This window comes from Mastigoproctus giganteus, chromosome 3 (genome assembly GCF_048544385.1).
Source record: "Mastigoproctus giganteus isolate SK-2022 chromosome 3, ASM4854438v1, whole genome shotgun sequence".
Lineage (NCBI taxonomy): Eukaryota > Metazoa > Arthropoda > Arachnida > Uropygi > Thelyphonidae > Mastigoproctus > Mastigoproctus giganteus.
In genome coordinates, this window is record NC_143577.1 from 219,366,736 (window position 1) to 219,394,503 (window position 27,768).

At 36.8% G+C, this 27,768-nt stretch overlaps 1 protein-coding gene across 2 annotated transcripts in view; it reads left to right on the forward strand.

Annotated features, from left to right (window-relative positions):
• LOC150088732 (inositol polyphosphate 5-phosphatase K-like) overlaps positions 1–27,768 on the forward strand; it is a 218,490-nt gene that overhangs the window by 4,331 nt on the left and 186,391 nt on the right. Inside the window, exons 2-3 of one of the 2 annotated variants that reach the window (XM_090370883.1) lie at positions 21,774–21,930; positions 26,891–27,007. In XM_090370883.1, the coding sequence (XP_090227009.1) occupies positions 21,908–21,930; positions 26,891–27,007 (140 nt within the window). In that variant the 5' untranslated portion in view covers positions 21,774–21,907. The remainder of the gene's footprint in view (positions 1–21,773; positions 21,931–26,890; positions 27,008–27,768) is intronic. The other variant, XM_090370884.1, reaches the window with a different exon arrangement.

The window sequence follows — 27,768 nt, forward strand, 5'->3', positions numbered from 1 at the left end:
CCTAATGCCAGACCAACCTTTGTGTGTTAACACATTGTTCAATGAACTTGAGAAATCTCCAGTTTCAGATTAAAGATTTTTTTTTTATTTTATAGTTTTTATTTATAGGTTGTCAAAAGTTACTTTAGGGTTACATATTGCTTCCCTTAAGCCTGTGGCGCCTCCGTAGCCAGGTGGGAAGGAGCAGCAGTGCGTAGCACACGCTTCTTGATTACACCGGGGTTCGAGCCCGTCACCACCAAATACAGAGGATGCGGAAAGATCAGGGAATGACCACCGCATATTCCCGGAGCAATATGACCTTAGTTGTTAATGCTCCTAAAAACCAAATAACAAACAAACAAACCTTAAGCCTGTTCATTGATAAGCCATTTCTCTTAAATGCTATTTTTCCCTATTAGTTTGTTTTCTCAATAGAAATTTTCTTAGGAATTTCATTTCATATATATATATATATATAAGCATGTAAGTGTAAATAAATCTGAAGAAAGTTTTTGTATAGCTGCAGGTGAGAATTACACAAATTGTCAGGGACTAGAAGCGTAAGGATAGTAGAAAAAAGAAGTAATGTAGAAATGAAAAAGGCAAAAGAATGTTAATATCCTAAAAGTTATGATTAATTAAGAAAATTATGGGCTTAATTTGCAAAGCCAATTTGGAGGTGAAGGAACTGTAAAGTAAAATTATTAATACAAATGATTAAACAAAATAAAGTAAAATATAATAAAAAAAAAAACATATATGCACACACACAGTCACACTGCTATATAATGAAATCGATTGTTCGCTTGAAAATATTTGTTAAACAGAAATTTCGTTATAAAGAAATATGACCTTTTCAACAATGAAAAATACTGTAATTCAACATTCAGAAATATAGTAAAAGATGGAAAATAAATCAGAAATAAGTGGGAATGAATAACTTTCTAACATTTTAAAACAATTAATTTAATAATACATACATATTAAGAAATGACTACTTACATGATGTGCTCAATATGTTAGTACACTTTTAAGAATTAATTCATAAAACATTTGGTTATTTTTTGTTGTACACTGGATTTTACTGTACATTGTTTATAAAAATGTTCGCATTTGTTTAAACACTCAAATATATTTTGTTCACATTGAAGGCCTCGACACAACTAAAATGCTGCCAACATCTCATTTTTGGAAGGGTTAATATTGCCCTCATTGCCTTTGTTGCCCTCATTTTCATCAAACTCATCTTCGATATTGTCACTAGTTCTTTGAATACTCTCCAAAATGTTGGAGTCATTCAGTTACTATGACATTATTGTCAACTCCTAAAAATTCATCAAGAACAATTTCTCCACTGATCAAACCTCTCACTTGAAATTCTTCCCAAGGTTGCTCAATGTCTTGTAGTAATTCATCACTTAATCGTTTTAGCAAAACCTGCTTTTGCGAAACAATTCTTAATCATTGTTTCCATCACATCTTGGCTGCACACTTTCATCAACTCTGATATGCGCATCTGCAAATCTATAGGTTGGTTGGTTTCTATTCTCAGCATAATTTTTTTCAGTATGTGCCTTTGGTAGTGCATTTTCAAATTCTTGATAATGCCTTGGTCCATTGGCTGCAGTTTAGACGAGGTATTCAGAAGGAAGAAAACAAGCTTCATACTTGTAAGTTTTGAAATTACTGAGTTAATGTGGGCAAGGCAGTTGTTGACAATCAACGACATTTTTCTGTTTCTTTTATTACAGGCAGTTCTCGTTTTACGAATTCCCGTGTTTACGAGTTTTTTTCCCCCAAGTATCAATAAAATTGAAAATATGAACATTAATTGCAAAAAATGAATGTTAAATATTCATAAGTACCGCATTCCAAACCACGTGTGTAGCTATACAATACAGTGTACCCCGCTTTATGATATTAATCTGTTCCAGAGACGCCATCATATCGTTAAAATATCGTTATGTGAACCCAATAACAAATTCATTTTTGATAATTTGTTTCAAGATCTCAGAAGTTGAAATTTTCGCTGTATAACTAAGCTATTTATCTCTCTAAAATGTAATTTTTAAGGTTACAAGCATGACCTTAAAGCCATATAAAAGGTCATGAGCGTGGTTTGTAAATTGTATTAGTTACCAATTCAAATCACTAAAATGCACTACACTTTCATCGTTATCATATGTTCCATTAGAAGAATCAATTTTGAATGCCTTTGTGATATTTTTCTAAAACACATTTCTGGAGGTCACTACCATAAAACAATAAAAACAATTTGCACTTTCCGGTTTATTCAGCTTTTCTGTTACTGCAAGCAATTATAAACAGATAGTAAACTCAATCTTCTTGCATTTGCAAAAGTACTGATAGCTGGAATTGTGTGGGTTTTTACGTTATTATGGTGAAATGTGTTTCCCCTTCACTGAAATCTTCAATCGTGTAAAAAACATAAATAAATTTTCAGAATCTTCTCTTCATTCCTTTTTTTTTTTAAGCTTTGTAAACGTGTTACTCTGCGTGAATCCTGTTAGTTGCAATTTGTATGTGCCGTTAAAAAATGCTTATGCATGCAATCGCGAAATTTATAATTAAGAGATTACCTTGGAAACAAACTCCTCTTGAAACATTTCTGAAGATATTGACTCCTTGTGCAACAAATCGAGTGCCAAGCAAATAATGAGTAATCAACGAGTGTGCATTTAATCAGTGATGATGAAAAATAAACATTCTTTAACATTTGTAAGTCGTAAATAATTTCTTTATTATTATAATTTGCTTGCTTTTACATGCTATATTTTCATTTCTTTCGATAAATCAATCATTGTTTAAACATAAATTAATTAGCTAACTAATTTCATTGTTGAGAATGTAACCCCTATTTTTAACCTTATGTCTATGGGAAATAAATTCCCGCTTTATGAGTTTTCGCTTTACGAGTGCACGCTAGGAACGAATTAACTCATAAAGTCGAGAACTACCTGTATATTTCTATCGAAATTTAAAATCCACTGTTAAAAATTTTCACTTGTCATCCAAGCGATGTTGTAGTTGTAGTCTAAATCTAATGACTTGACTCCTATAAAACATTGGGGTTGTTTACTTTTGTTTATTAGCAAAAACTTCAGTTTTTTATTGCCAGCCATATTTGCACCAATCAAGACTGCAATTCTCTCCTTACTATTTTTACCATCTAAACATTTACCACCTTTAAAAGCAGTGTCTTCTTTTGGCAAACATTTAAAAAATAGACTTGTTTCATCAACATTGAATGTGGCTTTGTGCTCTTAGTCCTCCATAATTTTTTTTCAATACCGTTTTTTTACAATGGGTACAGTCTTCTTCAATTAAAACCCCACTTTCACCAGGAATAACTTTTTCGAGTAAGCCATGATGCTTTTTAAATTTGTCCAATTTTGTTTAAATTACCAGACTGGTGCAATAAAAAGAACACAAAGTGAAAAATGATTTTATTTTTATTAAAAGTAATCACCACCTGATTGAATGCACTTATTACACTGCTTTTTAAGAGTTTCTGAAAAGAGTCAGCAAAGGCCTCCAAAGACATCATGTTCAGTTGGGTGGTTATATTTTTCCATATGCCCTCAACATCCTGAAATCTCTTTCCTTTGAGGGCAGTTTTCACTTTAGGAAAGAGAAAGATGTTCACTGGTTCTAGATTGGGAAGTAGAGTGGATTGTTGATCTATACAATGCCATGTTTCATCAGAAATATCTTCACCAGTGTGTAATGAGCAGGGACATTGTCGTGCAACAAGAATCAGCTGCCTTTCTCTCAAAATTGTGGCCTCACCCAGAAATGCACTTGAAAAGTCTTTGAAGCACTTGTATGTGGAACAGAGTATTGACTCTCTCCTTTTTCAGGTACAATATCTTTATGAATCATATATAAACACCCTGTTTGTTGCAAAACATGATCAGTATTGTCTTAATCCTGAACTTCTGTAAAGTTGAGGAAATTAGGATTGTCTTAAAAAGTCTTGACGAAGTCTTTGCTTGATGACATGCTTCGTTGCTTCTGCTCATCCAGAAGCAACACAAATTCTGCACAGTTCTTCCTTTTCCCTAAGTCATCATTGTGCAGAATATTTAGGGAAAGGATGGTCTGTACAAAATTATCATCACCATAAACAGTTTAACATTTGGTACATTTTTGCTGCAGATATTTGATATTCATTCATTGCAAGCAAAATTTGATATCCGCTCGTTGCTCCATTGCAAAATCTTGACATGGAATGTTAAGGTTACTGATAAAACTAGTTGTTTCATGCGACCTATCAGCCTATTGGACAGTATTTGTACTACCATTTGTTGGTGGAAGTTTGAAATAAAAACATACCACCACTTATTTTTAAACGTGAGTGTCTGGGAACTTTATTTCCAACCCTCGTATCATGGAAGATATACAGGGAACACTGTCTAATGATTTAAAAGTAAGCAGAATATTTAGCAATTAGGACCAGGTTATGCTTCTTCAGAATGACTTAGTTGGTTTAAACATTTGGTCTGAAAGATGACAATTGAAGTTTAATCATGCTAAATGTAAGGTTTTGCATTTGGAGAAAATAAATTCGGGAGACTAGGGCAGTGCTTCTCAAACTATCTGTGGTAAAGAACCAGTTTATTTTATTTCCAATCCATTGTAGACTGGTACTTTTGGAAATACAAATCTTCGCGGACTGGTAACAATCGTGGATCGGCACAGTCAGCACACCAAACTGAGTAGCACTGGACTAGGGGACACAGAATTGAATGTGGTTCAGGATGATAAAGATTTAAGGGTTACAATACAAGCAGATATGAAGTTTCCTTGCAGTATAAGTAGAAAACTAGGAAGGCTTGGTGTGTTATTAGTGAACAATAAGTCACTTGTGAACAGGAAGAAAGATGTTATTATTCCTGTTTTCAAAATTGTGGTGAAACCTCATTTGTAATAATGTACTCATGTGTGGAGTTATTCCCTAAAAATAAGGACATAGAAGAATTTCTAGAAAGGATCAAAAGAATGTTTTCCAGTAAATGTGCTAAGGCTGTTCAAGAGAAGAACGTTGCATATCATAATTGGCTTGTTTCCAATTCTTTATTTCATTTTCTGCCTATGCCAGAGCTCCCAACAATCGCAAAGCAGTTATTAATCAGTTCAAACTAGATTTTGAACAGGCCAAGAGTAGAAAACTTGCTTCTTGCCCTAATGGAAGTTTTGCCCATCTCTGCTCCCACCGCTATCAAAACCAGACAGTTCTATTGTCACTTCAGCCAAGGATAAAGCTGACCTGTTAGCATCCCATTTTTCTTCCACCTCATGTATTAATGATCTTGGTAAAACACATCCCACCATTCCCAGCACGCTCCATTTAATGCCTCCTGTAGCCTTCCATCAAAAGGATGTCAGAAGGATTTTGACGAATCTTGATGCTAAGAAAGCTTCAGGTCCTGATGGTATGTCTCCACTTGTTCTCAAAACCTGCTCTCCTGAACTTACTCCTGTTCTTTGCCACCTTTTTTCACTTTCTTATTCCAAAGGTGTTTTTCCTTCTGCTTGGAAATGTGCTCATATCCAGCCAGTTCCTAAAAAGGGTTACAAATCCCTCCCATCCAGTTATCATCCCATTGCAATTACTTCTCTTTCTAAAGTAATGGAGAAATCAATTAACTGCCAACTCTTAAACTATCTAGAGACCTTCCGTTTGATCAACAACTGCCAGAATGGATTCCGTCAGTATCAATCCACTGGTGATATTCTGGCTTATGTTACCCATTTATGGACAAATTCAATTCAATGGAAAAGTTCGGTGAAACACAAGCAGTTGCACTTTTAGAACAAACTGCAATTCCATAGTGATCCCAGCTCCCCACTTCCCACCACCAGAGAAACATTATGTTAAATTGAACAATTGCTCTAATCTTTTTGAAAACTTATTAGAATATTGGACTCTTGTACTAACTTGCATGTCAGCAGGTTAACCCTTCACCTGTGCCACTCTCCCAAAAAAACACTGCTACACAAATCCAGCCTCATGGCTACCATCATGTGAAAATTACACGGTGATGTTTATTATTATTACCTATATGGTGCAAGGAAACCTGAGGCTTTTGCTCCGTCAGCAAAAAAAAAAAAAATCCCGAGTTACCCAGAGATAGAGAAGAGGGGAATCGCCAAGAAAGGGAAGAATGATGATATCCAGCTCAGGACCCTGGGTGTGCCAAGCCCATACTTACCAGATGTGAGCCCCTGGGGTATTATTATTACTAGCAACCCCTGTATAATACAGCACTTCTACAAACGCGGTTTTGCTCTTCTAACACTATTGATAAATTGCGGCAATCCTCGCACAACACAGTTTTACTCTAACACGGTTAGAGAATTTCTGCAAACCTCACATAACAGGGTATTTTTGATCTTTTGTGCAGGGAAAACCCTGCTATTATGTTGGGTGTAATTTTTCAACATTTCCACTCTTTTTGAATCTCTGCCATTGACTCACTAGTCAAAAAAAATTATTGAGAAATCTCTGTATTTTGTTTTGTTGGGAAATCCCCGTGTTATGTTCTGTGCTATTGAACTTGTGGAAAAATGTAGAATTGCAAAGTTTTATTGCTATTGGATAGCACACCAGGCCACCCAAAAGATTTAAGTTATCCAAACGTTGGAGTTATGTTTCTACCACCACAGTTGTACTAGGTTAATACAACTTATTTCATTCAGCCATTAGATTAAGGCATTATATCCACCTTTAAAATTCATTACATCAGAAAATCATTACATTGGATTTTGGAAAAAATTGATTCCGAATCTGTTGAAGTAAATGGAGGCATGGAACCATTTCTCAATTGTGGACTGTATCAGAATCATAGCTTTATCGATAAAGAAGTAAAACCGTCAATCTTAAATGCGTGTGGAAAAATATATGGCCACAGTCAGTTCATCCAAGAAATATGGTCGGACCAGCAGAAAGCGCAGGGGCTCACATCTGGTGAGTATGGGCTTGGCACACCCAGGATCCTGAGCTGGATATCATCATTCTTCTCTTTCTTGGTGATTGCCTTCTACTTCTCTCTCTCTCAGGGTGACTTGGGAATTTTTTTTGGATGGTGCAGCATAACTCTCAGGCTTCCTTGCACCATGTAGCTAATAATAATAATAAAAAAAATGGAATGGGTGCGATAGTAGAACTTTTTACGTCGGTAGGAGGGGTTTATTTTGATAATATGACTACGAAGCCCTTGTGGGTAGCGCAGTCGATAAAATTGCTCTCCTCCCGTACACTGGGTGGAAAAGACCTGAGTTTGAATCCCGTCAATGCTTTTAGTTAGTGCTGAGTTAGTCAGGCTCAGGCCAGGGTAGCATGGTTTTTTTCTTCCGAAAACTATGGTTTTTCGTCCATCAAAACAGAAAATTGACCTTGGGACAGATGCAATTTATAGACAATATATGCAGAGCAATATGACCTTAGTCACCAATGCTCCTCAAAAAATAAAGAAGATATGATTACTGAAGACATTCAAGAATTACTGATAGAAAAAGAGGCTGGCGAAGCGTATTTGGTGGATAATTTGGAGATTTAACCCCAGGGGCTCACATCTGGTGAGTATGGGCTTGGCACACCCAGGGTCCTGAGCTGGATATCATCATTCTTCTCTTTCTTGGTGATTCCCTTCTATTTCTGACTCTCTCTCTCTCTCTCTCTCTCGGGTAACTCAGAAAAATTTTTTTTTTTTTTTTTTTTTTTCTCGGCTGGTGCAGCAAAAGCCTCAGGCTTCCTTGCACCATATGGCTAATTATAATAAAATAATAACAATAAAACCAAATCAATTTAGAGAATGATAGGGCAGAAGAAAATTCTAAACTTCTAAATTTTATACTAAAAAGCATACGGGATGGCATAAAGTTAGCCGAGCAATTAGAATCTTATTTTTGAATATAGATTCTTGAATGAAAGGAGCCCAAAGTTCAAAAGGGAGCTTCAAAAATGCTTAGTTCCATACAATGAAATTCACAATGATTTGTCAAGCAAAAGCAAAAAAAACCAGATTACTGATTTTTTTAAAGAGAACAGAAGATACACGAAATCTAGAATAGTGTATTTTTGTTAGTTCTGTTAATATTTTATTAACAAGATAGTGTATTTTGTTAGCTTTTGAAATGTAACTCCCTTTTTGTACTTTTTCTTAGTCCCATATAACACGGTTTCGCACAACACGTTTTATAGGAACTTAACTACCGTGTTATACGAGGGTTGCCTGTACTATTATTATTAGCCATATGGTGCAAGGAAGACTGAAACTTATGCTGCACCAGCCAAAAAAATTTGAGTTCTGTGTGTGTGTGAGAGAGAGAGAGAGAGAGAGAGAGAGAGAGAGAGAGAGAGAGAGAGAGAGAGAGAGATTCTCTCAGATATGCCAGACAAGCTGTACTTGCTACCTGGGAGTCTAAAACGCTGATGGAACTGATATTCGTGTGACACTCAAGTCAAGTGGACCCAATTTCGGCGAAGTCCGGACAGTCTGTGGCAGCCAAATCCTCTGCTTGCACCTTCATGAGGGTGGGACTGTTAGTAATCCTGAGTATAACCTCCATGCACAAGTACATGGTGGGTGACCACCCAGGTGTGAACCAACGTAAGCAGGGGTCGAGGTGTGGCGCCCACACCATATGGAGGAATGCCGCCCCTTTATGTTACCAGGCAGTACTAGGTAGTAGATGACTCTCATCAACTGGTGGTATTGCACCAGTTGATGCAATACCACCAGTTGATGAGAATTGGAGGCTTGAAGTGGTGGAACCCATGTTTAGTCTCTAGAGCTAAGTTCCGGTCAACCCTTCCCTATCTCTTCCATCATGCAGTATGATTGATGCCTTTGAGGTTATGATGAACATCGTGGCGAGATCCAATATTCCTTACATTTCGAGGGTACAGCTCTAAAACGGTGTTCGCAGGCCAGCCGCTAGTTAGTACACCGGACCGAACCTATTGGTAACTCTCTAGGAGGCTTCCGGAGAGAGAGAGAGAGAGAGAGAGAGAGGTAGGAGGGAATCACCAAAAAAAAAAAAAAAAAAGAGAGAAGAATGATGATATCCAGCTCGGGACCCTGGGTGTGCCAAGCCCATACACACCAGTTGTGAGTCCCTTGGGTTATGTGATTAATATCCATGGCAAATACTTCTTGAGCATAACTCCTGTTAATGATAATGAATACGCCTTAACTGTAATGCACTGATCTTATTTTAATGAAATTTGGGATATGTTGACAAACCTTTCTAAAAGAACCAAATATAAACTCTGTCCACTGGGAGCCAACTTGCTATGGCAGGACATGTGTTGAGATTGGCTTGGATGACAGCAGTAGAATTTCAGATGCCAATTCAAAATAACAGTGCCCATGAAAGTATCTATAGAAAAGGCATGTATCAGAAACAGAACCTATTAGACAGAGAGTGAAGAAACTTTTGTAAGAGATGGGTCATTAATTAACCCGACTGCCCTCTTTTGAATAGCATGTAGGAGCTTGAGAGAGGTTCTGGGAGCACCAATCTGGATGCGGAAACAATATTCCATGGTATTACAGATTTCAGATTTGCACAGAGTCAGTAGATGAAAGTTGCATGAAAGAAAACCAGTTTTTTTGATACAGAGGAAGCAATATTTGTGATGTGTATATGCAAGAGAGAGCGATTAGAAGTCAGCATAATCCCCAATAGAGATATGGGATCTTTTCTAAATTCCGTTTGTCATGAGGGATGAGCATGGTGGCAGCAGACTTTTTTGTGAGACATATTATGAGACTGAGTTTTAGAGGGATTGAAGTTAATTAAGTTTTCTTCATCCCACTAGAGAATAGCCTGGATATTAGCATTTAACAAATTGGTATGTATATTCAAGAAGTTAAAGCTGCTAATACAGTGCAATGTTTTTCAAATTGTAAAGTGGAACATAATGTGTTATCATCAGAAACACTATGAATAACATTTCCAGCCAGCAGAAAAAAGGTTGTTAATATACAAGAGTAAAAGAGTAGGGGAAAGAACTCTATATTGAGGGAAATCAGCATTAGTTGAGAAGTTAGAGAACCATCTACAGTCGCATCCAGCATAGTCAGAGAGAAAACTGGTTACCAATTGCAAAAAACAGATGTCAGTCCATAAGATGAGATTTAGAAGACCTTTATACCAAAGATAATCACCTTGGAAATGTCAGAGAGCAACTTATTGAGTTTTGTCACACTTTCCGTTAAATTGGGCCAGAGGTGAGTAACATAAGCTGTTATATCACCAATGGATTGAAAGTTACAGAATTCATATTGGCAGTCATTGATCAGATGGAAGGTTTCAAGATAGTTTTTTTAGGAGTTGGTGGATGATAGACTGAATGAAGATTTGCTGAATATAAGCAAATTTTCATGCAGCAGGAAAAACACTAATGGAAAAAGAAAACTTAAAAAGGCAACATAAAGCATAGGTGAACAAAGTTTTAAGAACAGTTGGAGAATTATGTTAGAAGACTGCATGATACATTGAGTGAATTGTGTTTGGTATGGAAAGAGGTGATTAACAATACAAGGGTCGGAAGAAAGGTAGGATGTTAATAAGTTGCCATCATCTTTAGCTGAGGATGCAGTCGAACTAATGGGTTGTAACTGAGTTGGAAGTACTGTAGGGACCCACTTTTCAGCATTCCGCTTCTCGGCGTTCTGCTAATATGGTGGTTTTTAGTTATATCTGTGTTTATTATGTTCAGTGCTTGTTCCGCTTTTTCAGCATGATGCACTCAGCAGCAGAGCTCAAGAAGGGCTTCAGGCACCATTTTATTGTCAGCAATTTGGTCTGTTTACAGCATATGTTAGTGTAAACATGTTATTATTCTTTTATATGCATTCGCAAGTAAAAAAAAGCTATGTTCCACTTTTTGGTGATAGTACTAGTAATAGAGGCATGTGACGCAAGAAAGCAAGCATATGAGCTTATGTAGCATCAGCCAAAAAAAAAAAAAAAACCAAACAATTTCACACAACCGTTCCCTCTGAAAGTTTGTCCAGTTTCTCCTCGAATTTATTTAAGCTATGAACTTCCAAAGCGACAGATGAAAGTTTGTTCCAGTAATTAACCACCCGCTGGCTAAAGGCAAATGTCCACACATCTATCTACAACTCTTTTTCCTCAATTTGAATTTATGCCCCCCTAGATTCGTTATCTCAGCAAGCGAAAGAATCCCATCAGAATTCAGCATGCTCAACCCATCCAAGGCCTTATACACCTCAATCAGATCACCTCGCAGGGGCCTAGTCTCCAGCTCAGTCTCATAATATGTCTCACAAAAAAGTCTGCTGCCACCATGCTCATCCCTCATTAATTTGCAGAACTTAAGCCTTTCTTGGTAAGAAGACCGCTTCGTTCCCCTCACCAATCTTGTTGCCCTTCTCTGTACATGCTCAAGCAACTCTACATCCCTCCTAAAATAAGGCCTCCAGACCTCTATGCAGTACTCAAGGTGTGACCTGACCATTGCCTTGTACAAATGGATAATCACTTCCTTTTCACTGCTAGCAGAATTCCTGTATATCATTGACAGTACCCCATGACCTGCTCTGGCAGCCTGTTGCAATTGTTCAAAAAACTTCATATCTTACTGCACAATCACTCCCAGGTCTTTTCCAGTTTCTACTCCCTAAGTGTAGTACCACACAGTTGGTACTTTCCTCTGGGATTACTTCTACCCATATGCAGTACTTTGTATTTGTCAATGTTAAACTTCAGTTGCCAGTTCTCAGCCCATCTGACTAAATGTTCTAGATCCTGTTGCAGTAGCACACTGCCATTACTGTCATTAACAACCCTGCCAACCTTTGTATCCTGCAAACTTCGACACTAAGCCTGATATACATCAGGCTTAGTGTCGAAGTGATAGGACAGGCCATCATGGACACATCAAGAGGGTACTCCTGCTAATATGGGCATTGGCTCAGAATCATTTTTAACATTTAACTCTGAGAATTATAAAAAATCCTCAAGATCCTTTCCTAATCGGACTTCACACCTTCCCAGAGAGGTGATCCTGTATTTGCGTCCCTGTCCATTATGATATTGGCATGACCCAGTGTCAGCAGGAGCCTTTCCAGATACTCCAAGTATCGACTAATAGTTTCTGATGGTCTGCAATGCTAGGTTACAAACTAGATAGATCTAAGGCCACTAATCACTTCTGTGCAAACTGCTATGATTCACATAAAAAAGCTGTAAAATCTGGGTCAGTTATTAATATTGCAGCAGAAGGGTAACCTGGTACTTCCACCACTCGATAACACTTATGATATCCCACATGTCCCTGCAGCACATATGGGTCTTGCAATAAAATCAGATTGGCTCTAGTCTCCTCAATAGCAAGTGCCAACTGTGAGGCAACATTTATTGCCCTCTGACCATTAATCTGCATTATGGTGTACTTACATCTACTTTCCATAATCAGTTCTTCTTTTAAGTTTGTCCAGAGCGTGTACAAACTCCAGGCACACCTTGTATATGGCAGTGTGGTCAGAGGGGACCTTCCTCTTCCAACAGTTGACACACTTGGAAGTCTGATCCTGATTAGCAAAATCTGTAAAAGAATGGCCACGTCCAGCACCGTGACCACAAAAGCCATCACTTCGGCAATACTTATCCACATGTCCAAAGGACGTACATTTATAATGCTGAGTGGGAATTGGGAGGTTCCTCACCCATACAGGAAGGACATATTTATGTTTGGTCAATTTTAGAAACAATATTAATCTGTACAGAAAGGACATTTGTCATTTAAATGAGCAACCATCTTAGTCACCACTCAGGCTCTCACTCATGTGCGACTAGTTCTTATCTGTGTCAGAACTCAAATGGTTATATAGCAATTAACGCAGAGAACCCATTGGTCAGTTCAAATAACAAAAGTGATTAAAGAGCTCATAACCATTTGGCCTCACAGTGGGGATGGGCCATCACATCCTCACCTTCAGTTGCCATCCCTACTTGAGGAGGAGGTAGGTCACTACTACCTAACAAGAAAAGTTGGTCTATCAAAAATTTGGTGACATATTCAACAAACCTGTTGAACATGTCCCTTGTCAACAACTTCACCAAAGCAGATTCTTGGATAGAGTGAGTCTTTTGCATATGCAGCTGGGGCAGTAGCGCAGGTCTGACGGCACCAACCCCAGCTGAAAAACAGCCTTGATCTCAGACCATGTTCAGTCAGAATGGCCATGGACACCAACCCAAACTGCAACCAAGAACTTTGCCATCGGTTGACAGCATGAATGGAGGGTATAAAGGAGTACAGCTACCTTCCTTTCTCAAAGTTGGTCCATTGCACCTGCCATATGATACCCAGCTCGTCATTGATTCTCTTCTGCTCAGATGAAATATCGAGGCTGCCGTCCCTGGCCAGACACGAAAAATCTGCCAGGGAATTCCTTTCCTCAGGGCAAAATGTAAAGAAGACCTGGCCACCAGCAAGGCTGCAGGATACTTGCCTGCAAGGATACATAGTGCCTCAGTAGCCACAGTTTTACAAGCTGTAGTGATGCCCAGAAGAACAAAACGTTGAGCAGAGAGGAGTATTACCAACATGGAAATGTTCAATGTGCCTCCCCAAGCCCTAACTGCATATGCCAGGATTGGGCGCATACATTGTCACAAAGGAGGGGGAGGGCTCCTCCTTTAAGTCCCAATTCACATGGGTGACTCACTGGAACTTGGCATATATCCGCTTTACTTTGTCCCTCAGACATTTGGCATGTGCTACAGAGCTCAACCACTCCTCCAGACAAACTCCAAGGCATATGGTCCTCTTGACTACCTGAAGTGAGAAGGCCCCAGACCTACAAACAGGGGGGTCATGTTCAGCTGAGGAGTCTCTTCAGCAGCACAGCCTCCAACTTGTGCACAGAAACTTGTAGCTTATGCAGTTCAGCCCATGATAGAAAGTGGGAAAGGCAGGCAGTCCCTTGTACCTCCAGTTCCCTGTGGGAGTTACCCCCCCCCACACACACACGTCATCTACAAAAGCCACAATGTCAGAACCCTCAACATCATATGAACTCAGGAACTCACCAAGTACCCAGTTCCAAAGAATAGGCCCCAGTACAGACCGCTGAGGGCAGCCTTGCCCTAAGGACCTAACCTGGTCAATATAAGTTCTTAAAAGAGCCTGGTGATGGTGCAAATAATCTTTCAGAAGGCAGTAGAATTTGCTTGAATGCTCTAGTCCTGTAGAGGACACTGTCCCACCACAGAGCATCAAATGTCCCCTGAAAGTCCATGAACAAGCCCAGGGCATATTGCCCAAGATGTTCATTTGTTGTGGTAAGCATTGGTGTATGGTATCCTCAGCCAAGGAGCCACACTTAAACCCATAGTTTTATTGAGGAAAAGCCCTGGCCATCTTAGTATTACACCATTAAACCCAGGACAGTCTTCTCCAACACTTTACCCAAAATAGGTAAAAGTACTATCAGGGTGATATGAACGTAGCTTGTCCATGGGCTTCTCTGGGCTTTTTAAAATGATCTTGAACACTACCTTCTTTCAGATTGCCATGAAAAAGTCACTGAGCAAGACAGGTGTTATATATGTTCAGTAATATCCCAGGACAAGCCACTTGTATCCTATGAATTATTGCTGCCTCCAGGAAGTCATGCTCTGAAGCCTTACCATCCTTGGTAGCTTGTAATCGTAATTCTAGCTCATCTGGAGTGAAGGGAGGCTGAATCCTTTCACAATCATGTAGCTTGTCCATGGGCTTCTCTGGGCTTTTTAAAATGATCTTGAACACTACCTTCTTTCAGATTGCCAGGAAAAAGTCACTGAGCAAGACAGGTGTTATATATGTTCAGTAATATCCCAGGACAAGCCAGGTGTATCCTATGAATTATTGCTGCCTCCAGGAAGTCATGCTCTGAAGCCTTACCATCCTTGGTAGCTTGTAATTCTAGCTCATCTGGAGTGAAGGGAGGCTGAATCCTTTCACAATCATAAGCCAAGTTCAGCCTAACTATGTCTAACTATTCCTCATTGTCAGCATTATTCTTCACAAAGAGATTATCTAAGATGTTAGATACAGAATCTTCCAACCTAAGGGACAGAATCTTCTGCATTGGGAACTTATAGTCATGGAAATTAGTTCACCAGTATAGATCTTTTCAGTCACCAGTCTATACACAGACAACGAGCATCAGCCAACCCTCTGGTTTGAACAAAATTCTTCCATGAGGCCTTTGCAACCTCAACAGTTCTCCTAACATATTGCCACCAATACTGTTGGTAGAGATTCTTAAGTTCCAACACACTTCTAGAAGAGTAATTCCTCCTCTCTTGCTGATATTCCTTTTGCACATATTGTACTTCTCTGTGAAGGCCAGTCAGCTTGGTTGTCCACCAATGTACAGATCTATTAGGATATCTTCTTTGTCACATGTGCTGGTTATACTTTCACTAAAACAGAGGTAAAGAATTCGGCCTTTTGACAAGCAGTAAAGTCAGACCACTGTATACACTGTTCTAGAGAAGCACACACCAGGCGAAGCAGTTGCTCACAGTTCACATTTTTTAAAGTAGAACTGACTGGTCTCCTGCCACATTCTGGATGGTACATCACTTGTAAGATCAAAAGTAATGATCCATTGATCACGTGGACAGATCATCATGTATACAGGAGTTTTTCACCAGTCTCAACAAAGTGATACACAGTTACATCTACGTACGATTCCCCCACCAATAAGGAGAATGTGGGCATCTGCTCAGAATCATTTATCGCACTCAAATCTGAGGAGGACAGAAAGTCCTCAAGATCCTGACCGCTATCATTGGACCTCATCTCCCCAGAGAGGTGATCCTGCATATGCCCACAATGATATTAACACAGAAAGGACTTTTTTTTTATTATTTATTTATTTTTTTTATTCTTAAGTTAGGGCAGTCCCAAGGCAGACTATGGCAAACCCACTGTATGTTTATGTACATTATTGTACCCTGCAAGATCATTCCATGTTATATTACACATCTGTATTCTGATCCATAGCAGACTAGTACACAGAAAGGACAGACAGACAGAACAGTAGAGGGGGTGGGGTATGGTTATGCTCTTAATTAAGAACCACACAAAATTTAAAGCAGTGCATCCAGTTGATGTGGGTGGCCAGTGCAATGTCGAGTCAGTTTGGTGTGAAATAAGCACTAGGAAAACAAAAACGAGTGAAGGAGTGTATATTATAGGCCTAATAATTGTGATGAGTATAAAGAACAATTGTACAGGTATATAGAGTGGGCCAATAAATTAGAATGTCTTATTTTGGGTGATTTTAATATTACAGTTATTAACTGGAACAAACTTGTGGGTTGGTCACTCACACACACTAGTAAGACTTGTGGAGTTATTGAATGACTGTTTTCTACAGCAGCATGTTAGAGAGGCAACAAGAGAAAGCAATACCCTGCACTACAATCTGCAGATAATAGACCCACTAGGTGAAGTGATCACAGTGTATTGATGTGGTATTAAATTAAAGATGATTGCAATAGTCTCAGACACTTTTTAAATTCTATACAGTGGGACCAACTGATGAAGTCACCGACAGCAAATTATAAATGGAAGCATTCAGGGATAATCATAGAATTACTAGATTTTTTATGTCAACTAAGAGATATTGTTCAGGGCTTAGATCTAATCTGATGTCAGATGAACTGGTGACTTGTGGCAGAGAAGAATAATTTGTGAGATGCATATAAATTTTCAAGTGATACAGAAGCATAAAGTAGATATAAATTACAGTAGAATCCAGATAAGAAGTTTTCCAAGAGACTGGAGATTTAGAACTTCTTACGGGAGAAAACTTCTTAGAAGGGAAACTAAGAGTATGAAATATTAATTAAACAAATAAAAATGAAAAGATACATGTATATAACTTAAAGATCATTTTTAAGTACTATTTCAGAATTTATAAATATTTTACTCTGCCTTTGGGAAACATTTTTAAACTGAGGATTTCTAATTGCTTAACATTCTTGAAGGCATATCAGGCTTAATGTCTAGGTTTGCAAATGATACGAAGGTTAGCAGGATGGTTAATGATGGTAATCAGGGTATGCTACTGCAGCAAGATCTAGAAAAATTATGCTGGTGTGTCAAGAAATGGCAATTGAAGTTTAACATTGACAAATGCAAGGTACTGCATGTAAGTAAAAGCAATTCCAGATTAGTGTATCAACTATCTAGTCCTACACTCAGTGTAGTGGACTATCTGGGGGTATTTATGCAGTCAAGATATGAAATTCTCTGAGCAGTGTAGACTGGTTGCCAGGACAGCTCATGGAGTTATGTCAGTGATATACAGGAATTTTGCTAGCAGGGATAAGGTGGTGATTATCCCTTTGTATAAGGCATTGGTTAGGCCACATCTTGAGTACTGCATACAGGTCTGGAGGCCTCATTTTCAAAAAAATATGAATCTGCTGGAGTGGGTGCAGAGAAGGACATCAAAATTCATGAGTGGAACAAAAGGGTTGTCTTACCAAGAGAGGCTTCAGTTCTGCAAATTGCAGCATCAGGAGACCTATGTACCTGTGAGGTGTTTAAGGCTTTGAATGGATTAAGCAAGTTTAATGCTGATTATATTCTTCCTCCTGCTCAGATGATACACATGAAGGGGTATAAATTTATATTTGGTAATAATGGTTGCAGGTCTGATGTGCAGCAATTTTCCTTTAGCCTGCAGGTGATCGATTGTTGGAACAAACCCCTATTTGTATTACAGGTGGGTATTTTGAATAAATGCAAGGAAATTTATTCAAAGATTGCTCATTTGTGAAAACATTACTGTTTATCTTATGAAGTTCCTGCTGATACAAATTTGTATAAGTTGAAGAGTAACTGATTAATTCATCATCACGTACCTTTTCAATTTGCATTGTTTTGGTATACTAGTAATGACTAATATGTCATTTATAATTAGTTTAGCATACAGATAAATGTTAATGTAAAGAAATTTAAAAGCTTTTGATTTTCATGGAGTTTAATTATCACAGTATTTCAGTATCATAATATGAAGTTAGTTGACATTGATTATTTTGGGAAGTTGGCTGTTGTTGTTTGTTGTTTGGTTTTTAGGAGCATTAGCAACTAAGGCCATATTGCTCCGGGAAATGCGATGGTCATTCCCTGACCTTTCCGCATCCTCCGTATTTGCTGGTGACGGGCTCGAACCCCGGTCTAATCAAGAAGCGTGTGCTATGCACTGCTGCTCCTTCCCACCTGGCTACGGAGGCGCCAGGGAAGTTGGCATTACATAAACTAAATGCTAATAAGTGAGGTAAATACCAGTATGTTTATCTCATCACCTGACATAAATTAAAGGACATTTAAATATAAAATTGTGTGTGTGTGTGTGTGTGTGTGTGTGTGTGTGTGTGTGTGTGTGTGTGTGTGTGTGTGTGTGTGTGTGTGTGTGTGTGTGTGTGTGTGTGTGTGTGTGTGTGTGTGTGTGTGTGTGTCAGGACTTGATACATTCACCATGATGAGTGGTATTTTACAGGTCATAATCTTGTGGCTGTGAAGTAGAGCTGCCACTTTGTTTTAGTCTTGCTAAGGATCGGCATGATGAGAGAGAGAGAGAGAGGGAAAATAAACTAAGATGGAATAGCAATGTACAATAGAAAGGGCTGCATCCCAACCCCTTGTATTAGAATGCTCTATATAAAGGCATCCATTGTGAAATAGTGAATAAGCATTCTTAAAGTGTACCTATCCACATACAGAGAAATACATCAATCCTGTTAAAATAAATGCAACATATATACCAATGAATAAATTGAAATGTTTTTAAATAATTAAAATTCAAATTAAATTAGATTTCAAACTGAAGTAAACTTAATTAAAATAAGAAAAAGAAAAAACTACTTGTAACTATTCATTTGTGGGCAGATGCTATCCATTATAGAAACATAATAGCAACCTTAGTCTGAAAAAAGAAAAGACACCTGAGTAAAGAAGCAATCATATATTGTGTGTAGTGACCCAACTCTGTTGAAAAGTTTTTCAGCTGTGTTAGTGAACCTTGTGGCTGAGGGTTAATAGGGAGGAGTTGAGGCTAATGATGGCAAACTTTGTATGGAATTCTGTCTTGCAGTTATTAAAGATCTTAATCATTGAGATGGTTTTCTTCAGATGGAATTGATTGAGATGGAAACTAGGTTGGGTAGTTATGTTTAGGAATGGTTACTGAAGTTCTCTAATTTGGGCCTGAATAAGTATAGTCTTGAAAGGGGGTCTGTCTTTCTCTCTCACTACCACAGAAGTTCTGAAAGGAATTTGCTTAGATGGTTATATGCAATTAAATGAAGATTAAGCATTACAGTGGAATTATTATTCTACATTGGAGCTTGGATATTTTTGAAATATTGGTTTTAAGCATTACAGTGGAATTATTATTATACATTGGAGCTTGGATATTTTTGAAATATTGGTTTTTTCCCCCCAAACCTCCTATTCTGTTATGATAAAAAAAAAAAAAAAATATCTTTTATTTGAAGTATTGTGCTTGGATGTTGAATTCAAAGACAGTCAGGCAGTTATTCATGTTAGGAATTTGTTATACTGCATCTAAAAGAATAGTTCAATTCTTAAATCTCCACCAAACACAAGAGTTAAAACACTTCTTGTAATTGAACTTATTTTCCTCTTCATAATGGGAAACAAACTTCTGAAGTTTATTTAGTCTACTCTGTGCAATACTATACACGCATTCCTTCTGACATATTAAAAAGTGCATTGACAATCAACTGTTGATCTGTACTCAGCTCTGTCAACAATAGAGTGGAAACTTTACAGTTCTTAATAAGAACTGTTATTTTAAGGTTGATTATTAGTGAACAGGCAAAGAATGATGTGCGTGATATTAGTATTAATATTAGCAATGACCACATGGTGCAAGGAAGTCTATGGCTTATGCTGCACCAGCCTAAAAATAAATAAATAAAATAAAATAAATAATAAAGATATAATAATAAGAAGAAAATTAAAAATAATAATAATAATTAATAAGAGAAAAGGAAATAGACAACCTATGCCTTTCCCTCCTCCCGTAGGTAACTATCCAGCTGACCTTTGAATTTCCCCGAACTGTCAGCACCTACCACCCATGTAGGTAACTTATTCCAGTAATTTATAACTCGTTGGCTAAAATAAAACTTCCTACAATCCAGTCTAAACATCTCACTACCCCCCCCCCATAACTTGAATTTATGGCTCCTAGTTCTAGAATCACTTATAACTGTGAAAATTTCATCCCTATTCATTTTACTTATGCCTCTCAGAGCCTTAAACACCTCAATCAAGTCTTTCCTAAGGTGCCTAGTTTGAAAACTCTGCAACCACATATTCAGTCTTTCCTCATATGGATGCCCTTTTGCCGATCTCACCAGGCGAATTGCCTGTTTTTGGACCCTTTCAAGCAGCACAGGATCTTTCTTTATGTGCGTTCTCCATACTTGAACACAATATTCCAAGTGTGGTCTAACAATAGCCTTATATAATGGGATTATGACCTCCTTATCTCTACTAGCAATTGTTCAATAAATCATCGATAGGACACCATTGACCTTCCTTGCAACCTTTCTGCAATGCTTGGATGCTCCTAAAAACCAATCAATCTGCAATGCTTGGAGAACTTTGTCTGACTGTATTGTAACACCAAAGTCCCTTTCTTCTACCACTGGCTTTAGTTCAACTCCACCAAGTATATAAGTTATTTTGGGGCTACTGTTCCCCAGGTGTAATACCTTACACTTTGCTGGATTAAAGCATAGCTGCCATTTTTCTGACCATCCCTAAAGTCTATCTAGGTCACTCTGAAGAAGCTTAGCAGTGATCATTACCTACTTTACCAATCTTTACATCATCTGCAAATTTAGACATCACGCCCTCTATCCCTTCATCGATATCATTTAAGAAAATCAAAAACTACAGTGGTCCTAATACTGATCCTTGAAGAACTCTATTTCTTACATCAACCCAATCTTATGAATTACCATTTATCACAACCCTCTGCCTCCTGCCCTGAAGCCATCCACTAAGGATTTTCCCTGTGATTCCAACCTGTTCCAGCTTATAAAGTAACCACTCATGTGGGACTGAGTCAAATGTTTGCTGAAATCCAAATAAACAATGTTGAAATTATTCCCTAAATCCAGCTCTTGTGACTCTATCCAAGTAGCTAACCAGATTAGTTAAACATGATTTTCCCTTTACAAAAGCATGCTGAGTATTCTTCAGAATTCCATTTCTGTCTAAATGTTCCTGAATTCCACCCTTGATCATTGTCTCCATGATTTTCCCTAATACTAAAGTTAGACTGACTGGCTGGTAATTTCCCACTTAGCACTTAGAACCACCCTTTATATGTTCACTCGTATAATTGTGTTTAAGGATCTAATCGAAATACAATTGCAGTATGCCAAAAAAAGGGAAAAAAAGAAGAACGTGCAATTTTAAAACAGAACAACAGATTACATCAAAAGGTAATTATTTTTTTCCTAATAGCATATTTCCGAAAGAGATCTCATTATTATGACAAATTATTATTATATAATTTGTCATAATCTATATAATCTGCACATCCATGATACAGAATGATAAATAATATGATAAATAGAATGATAAATAATAATTGATGCCCTTTCACCTTTGAATTATCCAAGCTCTACCATATTTGCAATTTTTTGAAAGTTGCTTAAAATATGTATCTTATTTTCAGATGTGTGACTGTAAAATACCTAGCTTTATGTGAAGCACCACTTCTCAAGAATGCAACACACAAGACTTTTCTGACTAGGGCATCAACTGTTTTCGACATTGCAGTAAATTTCCAGCTCATTCCTCGTCAATTCAATGAGCATGCTTATGGACTTCAAGTAAGCTTCTTGTATCTTTTTCCTTGGTTAAAAGTTTTATGCATTATATTTTTTATCATAACTAATGAAAGAAACATCCAAAACAAATCTCATATCTGTGCTCTCATGTCTAAAGTAAAAAATAATAATAAAGAAGTAAATGGCCATTTATTGCTAAAAATATGAGTGCATAACAATAGTTATGCTGTAGAAACTGATGAATCCTATATAACACGAGCCACAGAGTTAACTGGATGAAAACATAAAATTACAGGGATATAGTTGGGAAAGGACATTACGTGGTGATTTTCCATAGAATTATACTTTTATTAATGACTGCTTTTATACCTACAATATTAAGATAGCTTATTCAGTTAATAACCAAACTTCTATATACATTTAAGGTACATGTAAATTATACATACAGACTCCTATATGTTTTGGGAACCTTGCCAGAACCTATCATCTGACCATATATATTCACTGTCAAAAGACAAAAAAAAAAAAAAAAAAATTATATATTTATGGACTAAATTACAAAACTTCATATATAACTGTTATTTATTATACTTTATATTATGTGTTATCATTAATTTATAATACAGGTAAGAATTATCAATGGAAAGTAAAAAGTACCAGGCTAAAAAATTTTGTAATTAAACATATAATTAAGGTTAAACAGAATTATAATGTGTAGTTTTACCTGTTATCAGCCTCCTGCTTGCCCAGTGTCTCGATCTCTACTGTGCATTCTGGCAAGAGGTGCTGTCAACATGTATTTATATGAGAGGATTTCAATCACTCGTTGAATAGTAGAGAGCTAGGTAGGTTATTCTGGATCCAGTGATTCTTGTTGGATTATAGCCTCGAGATGGATGGCTTAACCTCCTACTCAGATCTTTGGGGGGTTGTTTGGCTGGCTAGTTTCTGGATGGGGTTTGGTTCGGCTGTTCTGTTTTTGGTCTGTGGAAAGAACTCTGGTATTGCTGAATTGCCATATATCCACATTGGAATGCATGCAGGGCAGTGTCAGATTTTTCTATTCTTCTGTATTGTACATCTTTTTTGTGTTCCTTAATTCTGGAATTTAGTTTTCTGTAAGACTCTCCTCTGTATGTGCCTCCATGCCTATAGTCTATTTGATAAATAGGACCTCCAGGATTGTTGGAGCTGTTGGATTGATGTTTTAGAATCTGTTTTATGGAGGCTGAACTCTTGAAGAAAGTGCTGCTTCCATATTTTCTTGTTTCTTTTCCTATCTTTTCACTAATGTTGGGTATGTTTGGTATGCAGATTGTCGGTTTCTTGATGTTGCTAAGTTGTTTGAAGGTCCTAGGGCTGTCAACTGTTATTTTCTTTATGATGTGTAGAGGGAATCTGCCGTTTAAGGCTAGATTGGTTATATCTACTGTTTGCTTCTGTATTGCTTCATAATTCATATGCATGTCACACATTATTATTCTCTGCCACAAGTCACTAGTTCATCTGACATCCGTTTAGTTCTAAGCCTTGAATAGTATTTCTTAGTTGATATAAAAAGCCTAGTAACTTCTATGATTACATTCCTGAATGCTTCCATTTAGAATTTGCTGTTGGTAATTTCATCAGGTGATCCCACTGCATAGAATTTAAAAACTAAGACCAATTGCAATCATCTTTATGAAAGCAAAAGCCCTTTTACACATGGCAGTAGTTACATCTTTAATTTAATATCACATCAATATACTGTGATCACTTCCACCTAGTGGGTCTGCTATATGCTCTAGAACCCTCAAAATTAAACAAAAGGTTTAATTTTCACTAAACAGAGGTTTAAATTTCAAACCAACCCAAAGCCAAATTCCCACACTTTAAATCCTTGGTCACCTCCACAACAGTCCCTGGAATGTTAAGAATGGCCAAGCTAGAGACTCCATCAATCTCATGGCTATATAGTTACTCCAGAACACAGACTAAGAGATTTACAACAAAGTCAACAATTTAACAACCTTTGAAAGAAGAACATTATTAGACCTGAAGAAGGATAGAACCATCCACGTATCGAAAACAGACAAAGGAAATGCCACAGTCATTATATTGATAAAATTCATTATATTATATTGATAAAGTTCAAGACCTACTGAAAGACCCCAACACTTACAAAAGATTGAAAACTGGCCACACTAACCAGCCAGAAACAGAAACTAAATTCGATGTCTGACCTTACATATATATAGATGAAGATCTTCATAAAAAACTGAATCCCAACAGCACCATACTTCTTTGCAAGCATAAAAATCCATAAACTAGATTTCCCAGCCAGACCTATTATTAGCAGCAGACTTCACTCTGGGCAGAAGGTCTCAAAATGGCTAGTACAACTCCTCTTACAAATCATACCAAATAACCACAACACCTTAAAAACTAGCCAGGACCTAATCATCAGATTGAAAGATGTGGAAATCAAAGAAAGTGACATCTTGGTATTGTTTGACACTATGTTCATAATAATACCACTAGAAGAAGGAAAAGCTAGGTTTCTAGAAAACCTGGATAGCCATATCTTCCTTGGATACCAAAGACCATTACCAGTCCCAGAATTAATATAATTATCAACCTATCAATTGGCCAACCACTTCTCCTTCAATGGTTCGTTCTACACTCAATTCACTGGCCTAAGCATGGGAAATGCTCTTTCCACTCATGTAAGAAATATTTATAACACACCTGGAAAATTAATTCTTAGAAAAACAAACTGTCAAACCAAAATTCTAGAGCAGGTGCATAGATGACATAACAGTAATCTGGAGCCATGGAAAACAGAACTTCACAAAATGGCTCATTTTTTGATGCTCTAAACCAGGATTGGCCAACTTAATTTGTGATGCGATCTACTTTTTTCCTTCAAAATGTGCTGTGGTCTACCATCAAAAAAATTTCATTGCACAAATCAAGGGATGACTGTATATTTAAAATTCATCGTGATCGAACCGAAATTAAATCCGCAATCAACTCGTTGGCCACCCCTGTTCTAAACAACTTCCACCAAAAGATAAAGTGCAAAATCAAAATAAAAAACAAAGGAAATTTAAACTTAAAAATTTAATATATCTATTAGAATTACATCAGTATGACTTTTAGAATTCCTCCAGTATGTTTTTAATTTTTGGATCTGTGTCATTGGTTGTATTAGAATTGGAGAAATCTGGTTATAAAAAAATCTCATTTCTTGCTATTGGGTGGACAAAATCCACCACGCACCTCTACTCTTAATGAATTTGTAGATTAGTGATAACTGTCAGCTAGAGGCACAGCAAGCACTCTGTAGTATTCATGTCACTTTGTGTCTTGATTTTGTCTTTTTTCATTTTGCATATTATAAGTGAGGTAGTCATGTATCATTCTTTCAGTAGACTACTGCTATAAACTAATTACACTAGCCAACAAAAAAATATTTTTTGTCATACCTCCGCAATGAAAATATGTGATTCTGGAGGAAATAAACATGCTGGTTCCGAAAATCACCATAAAAAGTCTCTATCATGTCTACATAAAAATATGTACCAACATTTAATGTTAAAATAAAGGGATATATATGTATAATTCAAGTTTGTAATACAAGTGTAAAAAAATTATACATTCTCTATAACTCTTGATACCAATAGTTCAATTGTTGATGATCCTGCTCAGGTAGCTAGCAAACTAAATGAGTATTTTGAAAAGGAGCAGTAAAGATAAAACACCAGTCTTAAAATGCTCTCTAACTTAGTGTTAGGCATCTCATTTTTGATCCTTGAGTTTTCAGTAGACAAATTAAAGGAAATGCTTTTCTTTAAAGGTAGGGTGGGTTTCAGTTGTGTGGATAAGCAATTGAAGAGCATGAATGGCCTAAGAGCATTGTCATCCCTTTAAATGAGACATTTTCTTCACAGGTGATATCCATCAAGAAATAAACTATTCTAATACTTTATACACCATGATAAATAATTTTAATAAATGAATGTCATGTTGCAAACCCTTTTTTGGGTTCTTGTTAACATGTACAGTGAGTAAGAACAAGGATTACAAATTTGCCTTTCTCAAGCTGCTGATGTCATACCATAGAGGTATATCTAATCCACTGTCTTGCGTTTTCATATCTTATTGTTCTCTGGCATCCCCGATTCTCTCTTAATCTCTATTTAATTTTATTGTTGAAAAGACCATGCCACAGTCCTATCTTCCTGTGTTTCTGCCCTCGTTTCTGTTTAAAGGAACCTGGCTAAATTTCTTGAAGTAGGCGTCTTTTATTTTTCTTCTTTCAGTCTCTTTTCTCAACTGTTACCACAAAGTTCTCATCATTATATGCCTGAACACACTCTAGCACATGCTCTGCCAATTCAGGTTCTTTGATGTTCCTTTCAGCCACTTGTTTTCATCTATGCCTGTCTTATTGCAAAAAAAAAAGGATCTGCTGCTTACATCCTCATATTCAGCAACACAGCATTACATTATTTTTGCTGTTAAAAAGGTCTTGAATATATATGATTCAAAATCCTATACTGATTACTGTGAAAATTTTAAATTGAAAACATTATAGTGCTCATATTCTTCAACAAGTTAATAAACTACAAAGTAAACGGCTGTTATCTAATCTTAGAAATCAACTTCGATGCTCTTAAAAGAAGGCTAAGTAACTATTCACTGTTTTTGACATCATATACCAGAACCATTACAGTTATTACAGCTGTTGTAACAGAACTGTGAGACTAGTCAACAAATTACAAATAATTTTATCACACTGAACTCTTCGAAATAAAATTAAAACTTATTAAAATAGACTGCATGTAATCACAATATTCCTTCCAGATCAGTGAACTGTGTTATAATATATTAGTGTTTAACATTCTCTTTAACAACAATTCGTAAATAATTATTGTTTTGCTCAAAATATGATAAAGGCATTCTTACTAATTTTTAATATATCCTTAATATTGCTTTTTTTTCTTTTTTTTTTTTTCAGAATTTATTTAATGACATGGAATGTTGTTAGTCGACCTCCTATTGAGGACATAAGAGCATCTTTAGGACTTATGGATCCAGTAAATGTTGAAGAACTTCCTGATTTGTATGCAGTTGGGTAATTTATTTTATTTTGCCTAATTTGGTCATAAGAATTATATATATAAACAACAACAAAAAAAAAAAAAAAAAAAGGTACAAAAGTTAAATAGTATTTATGTAAACTTTAGGATAAACAAATTCTGATTGTTTATCCTGTGAAAATTCAGTTAATAGTATTTCCTTGAATAGTAGTAAGCACTTCTCTGTTTTCTTAATCTCACGCTCCTTCATTCAGGGTTCTGAGATTAATTGAATTATTTTATGACTAAAAAAGTCACATTTTAGGTATATTTCTTGAGCATAATTCCTTCCTTTAATTCATTTAAAATGCAATACTCAATTTGATGATTATGATTATTTTTTTAGCAGTTATTGTATTCACCTGACAGGAAGAACCCCTAATCATACTGTAGGTTTCAGGTTTCGTGACATAATCACTCCATTGTTTCTTGGTCAAGATCTCTAATGAGACAAGACAAAAAGAAATCAACATCATGATTTTCAAGTTATACAGAGCCTTCAAGTGTTATTTAATTAACTGAAATTGAACTTTGGGGTAGAATTTTTCTTAGCATAGTCTGTGCTTGTTAATAGAAGAGACTGTTTCTACAGGAATGGGATACCCTTAAATAGAAAGGGAACAAAAATATTTGTTGATGCTATCGAGACAGTGTTAGGTGGTCTGAAAACTGCTAGCTTGGGGGGGATACACAAACTATTAGATTAACAATGGTCACAGCTAGAGGTGAAAGTGATTTTTGCACTGCTTCTATTGGA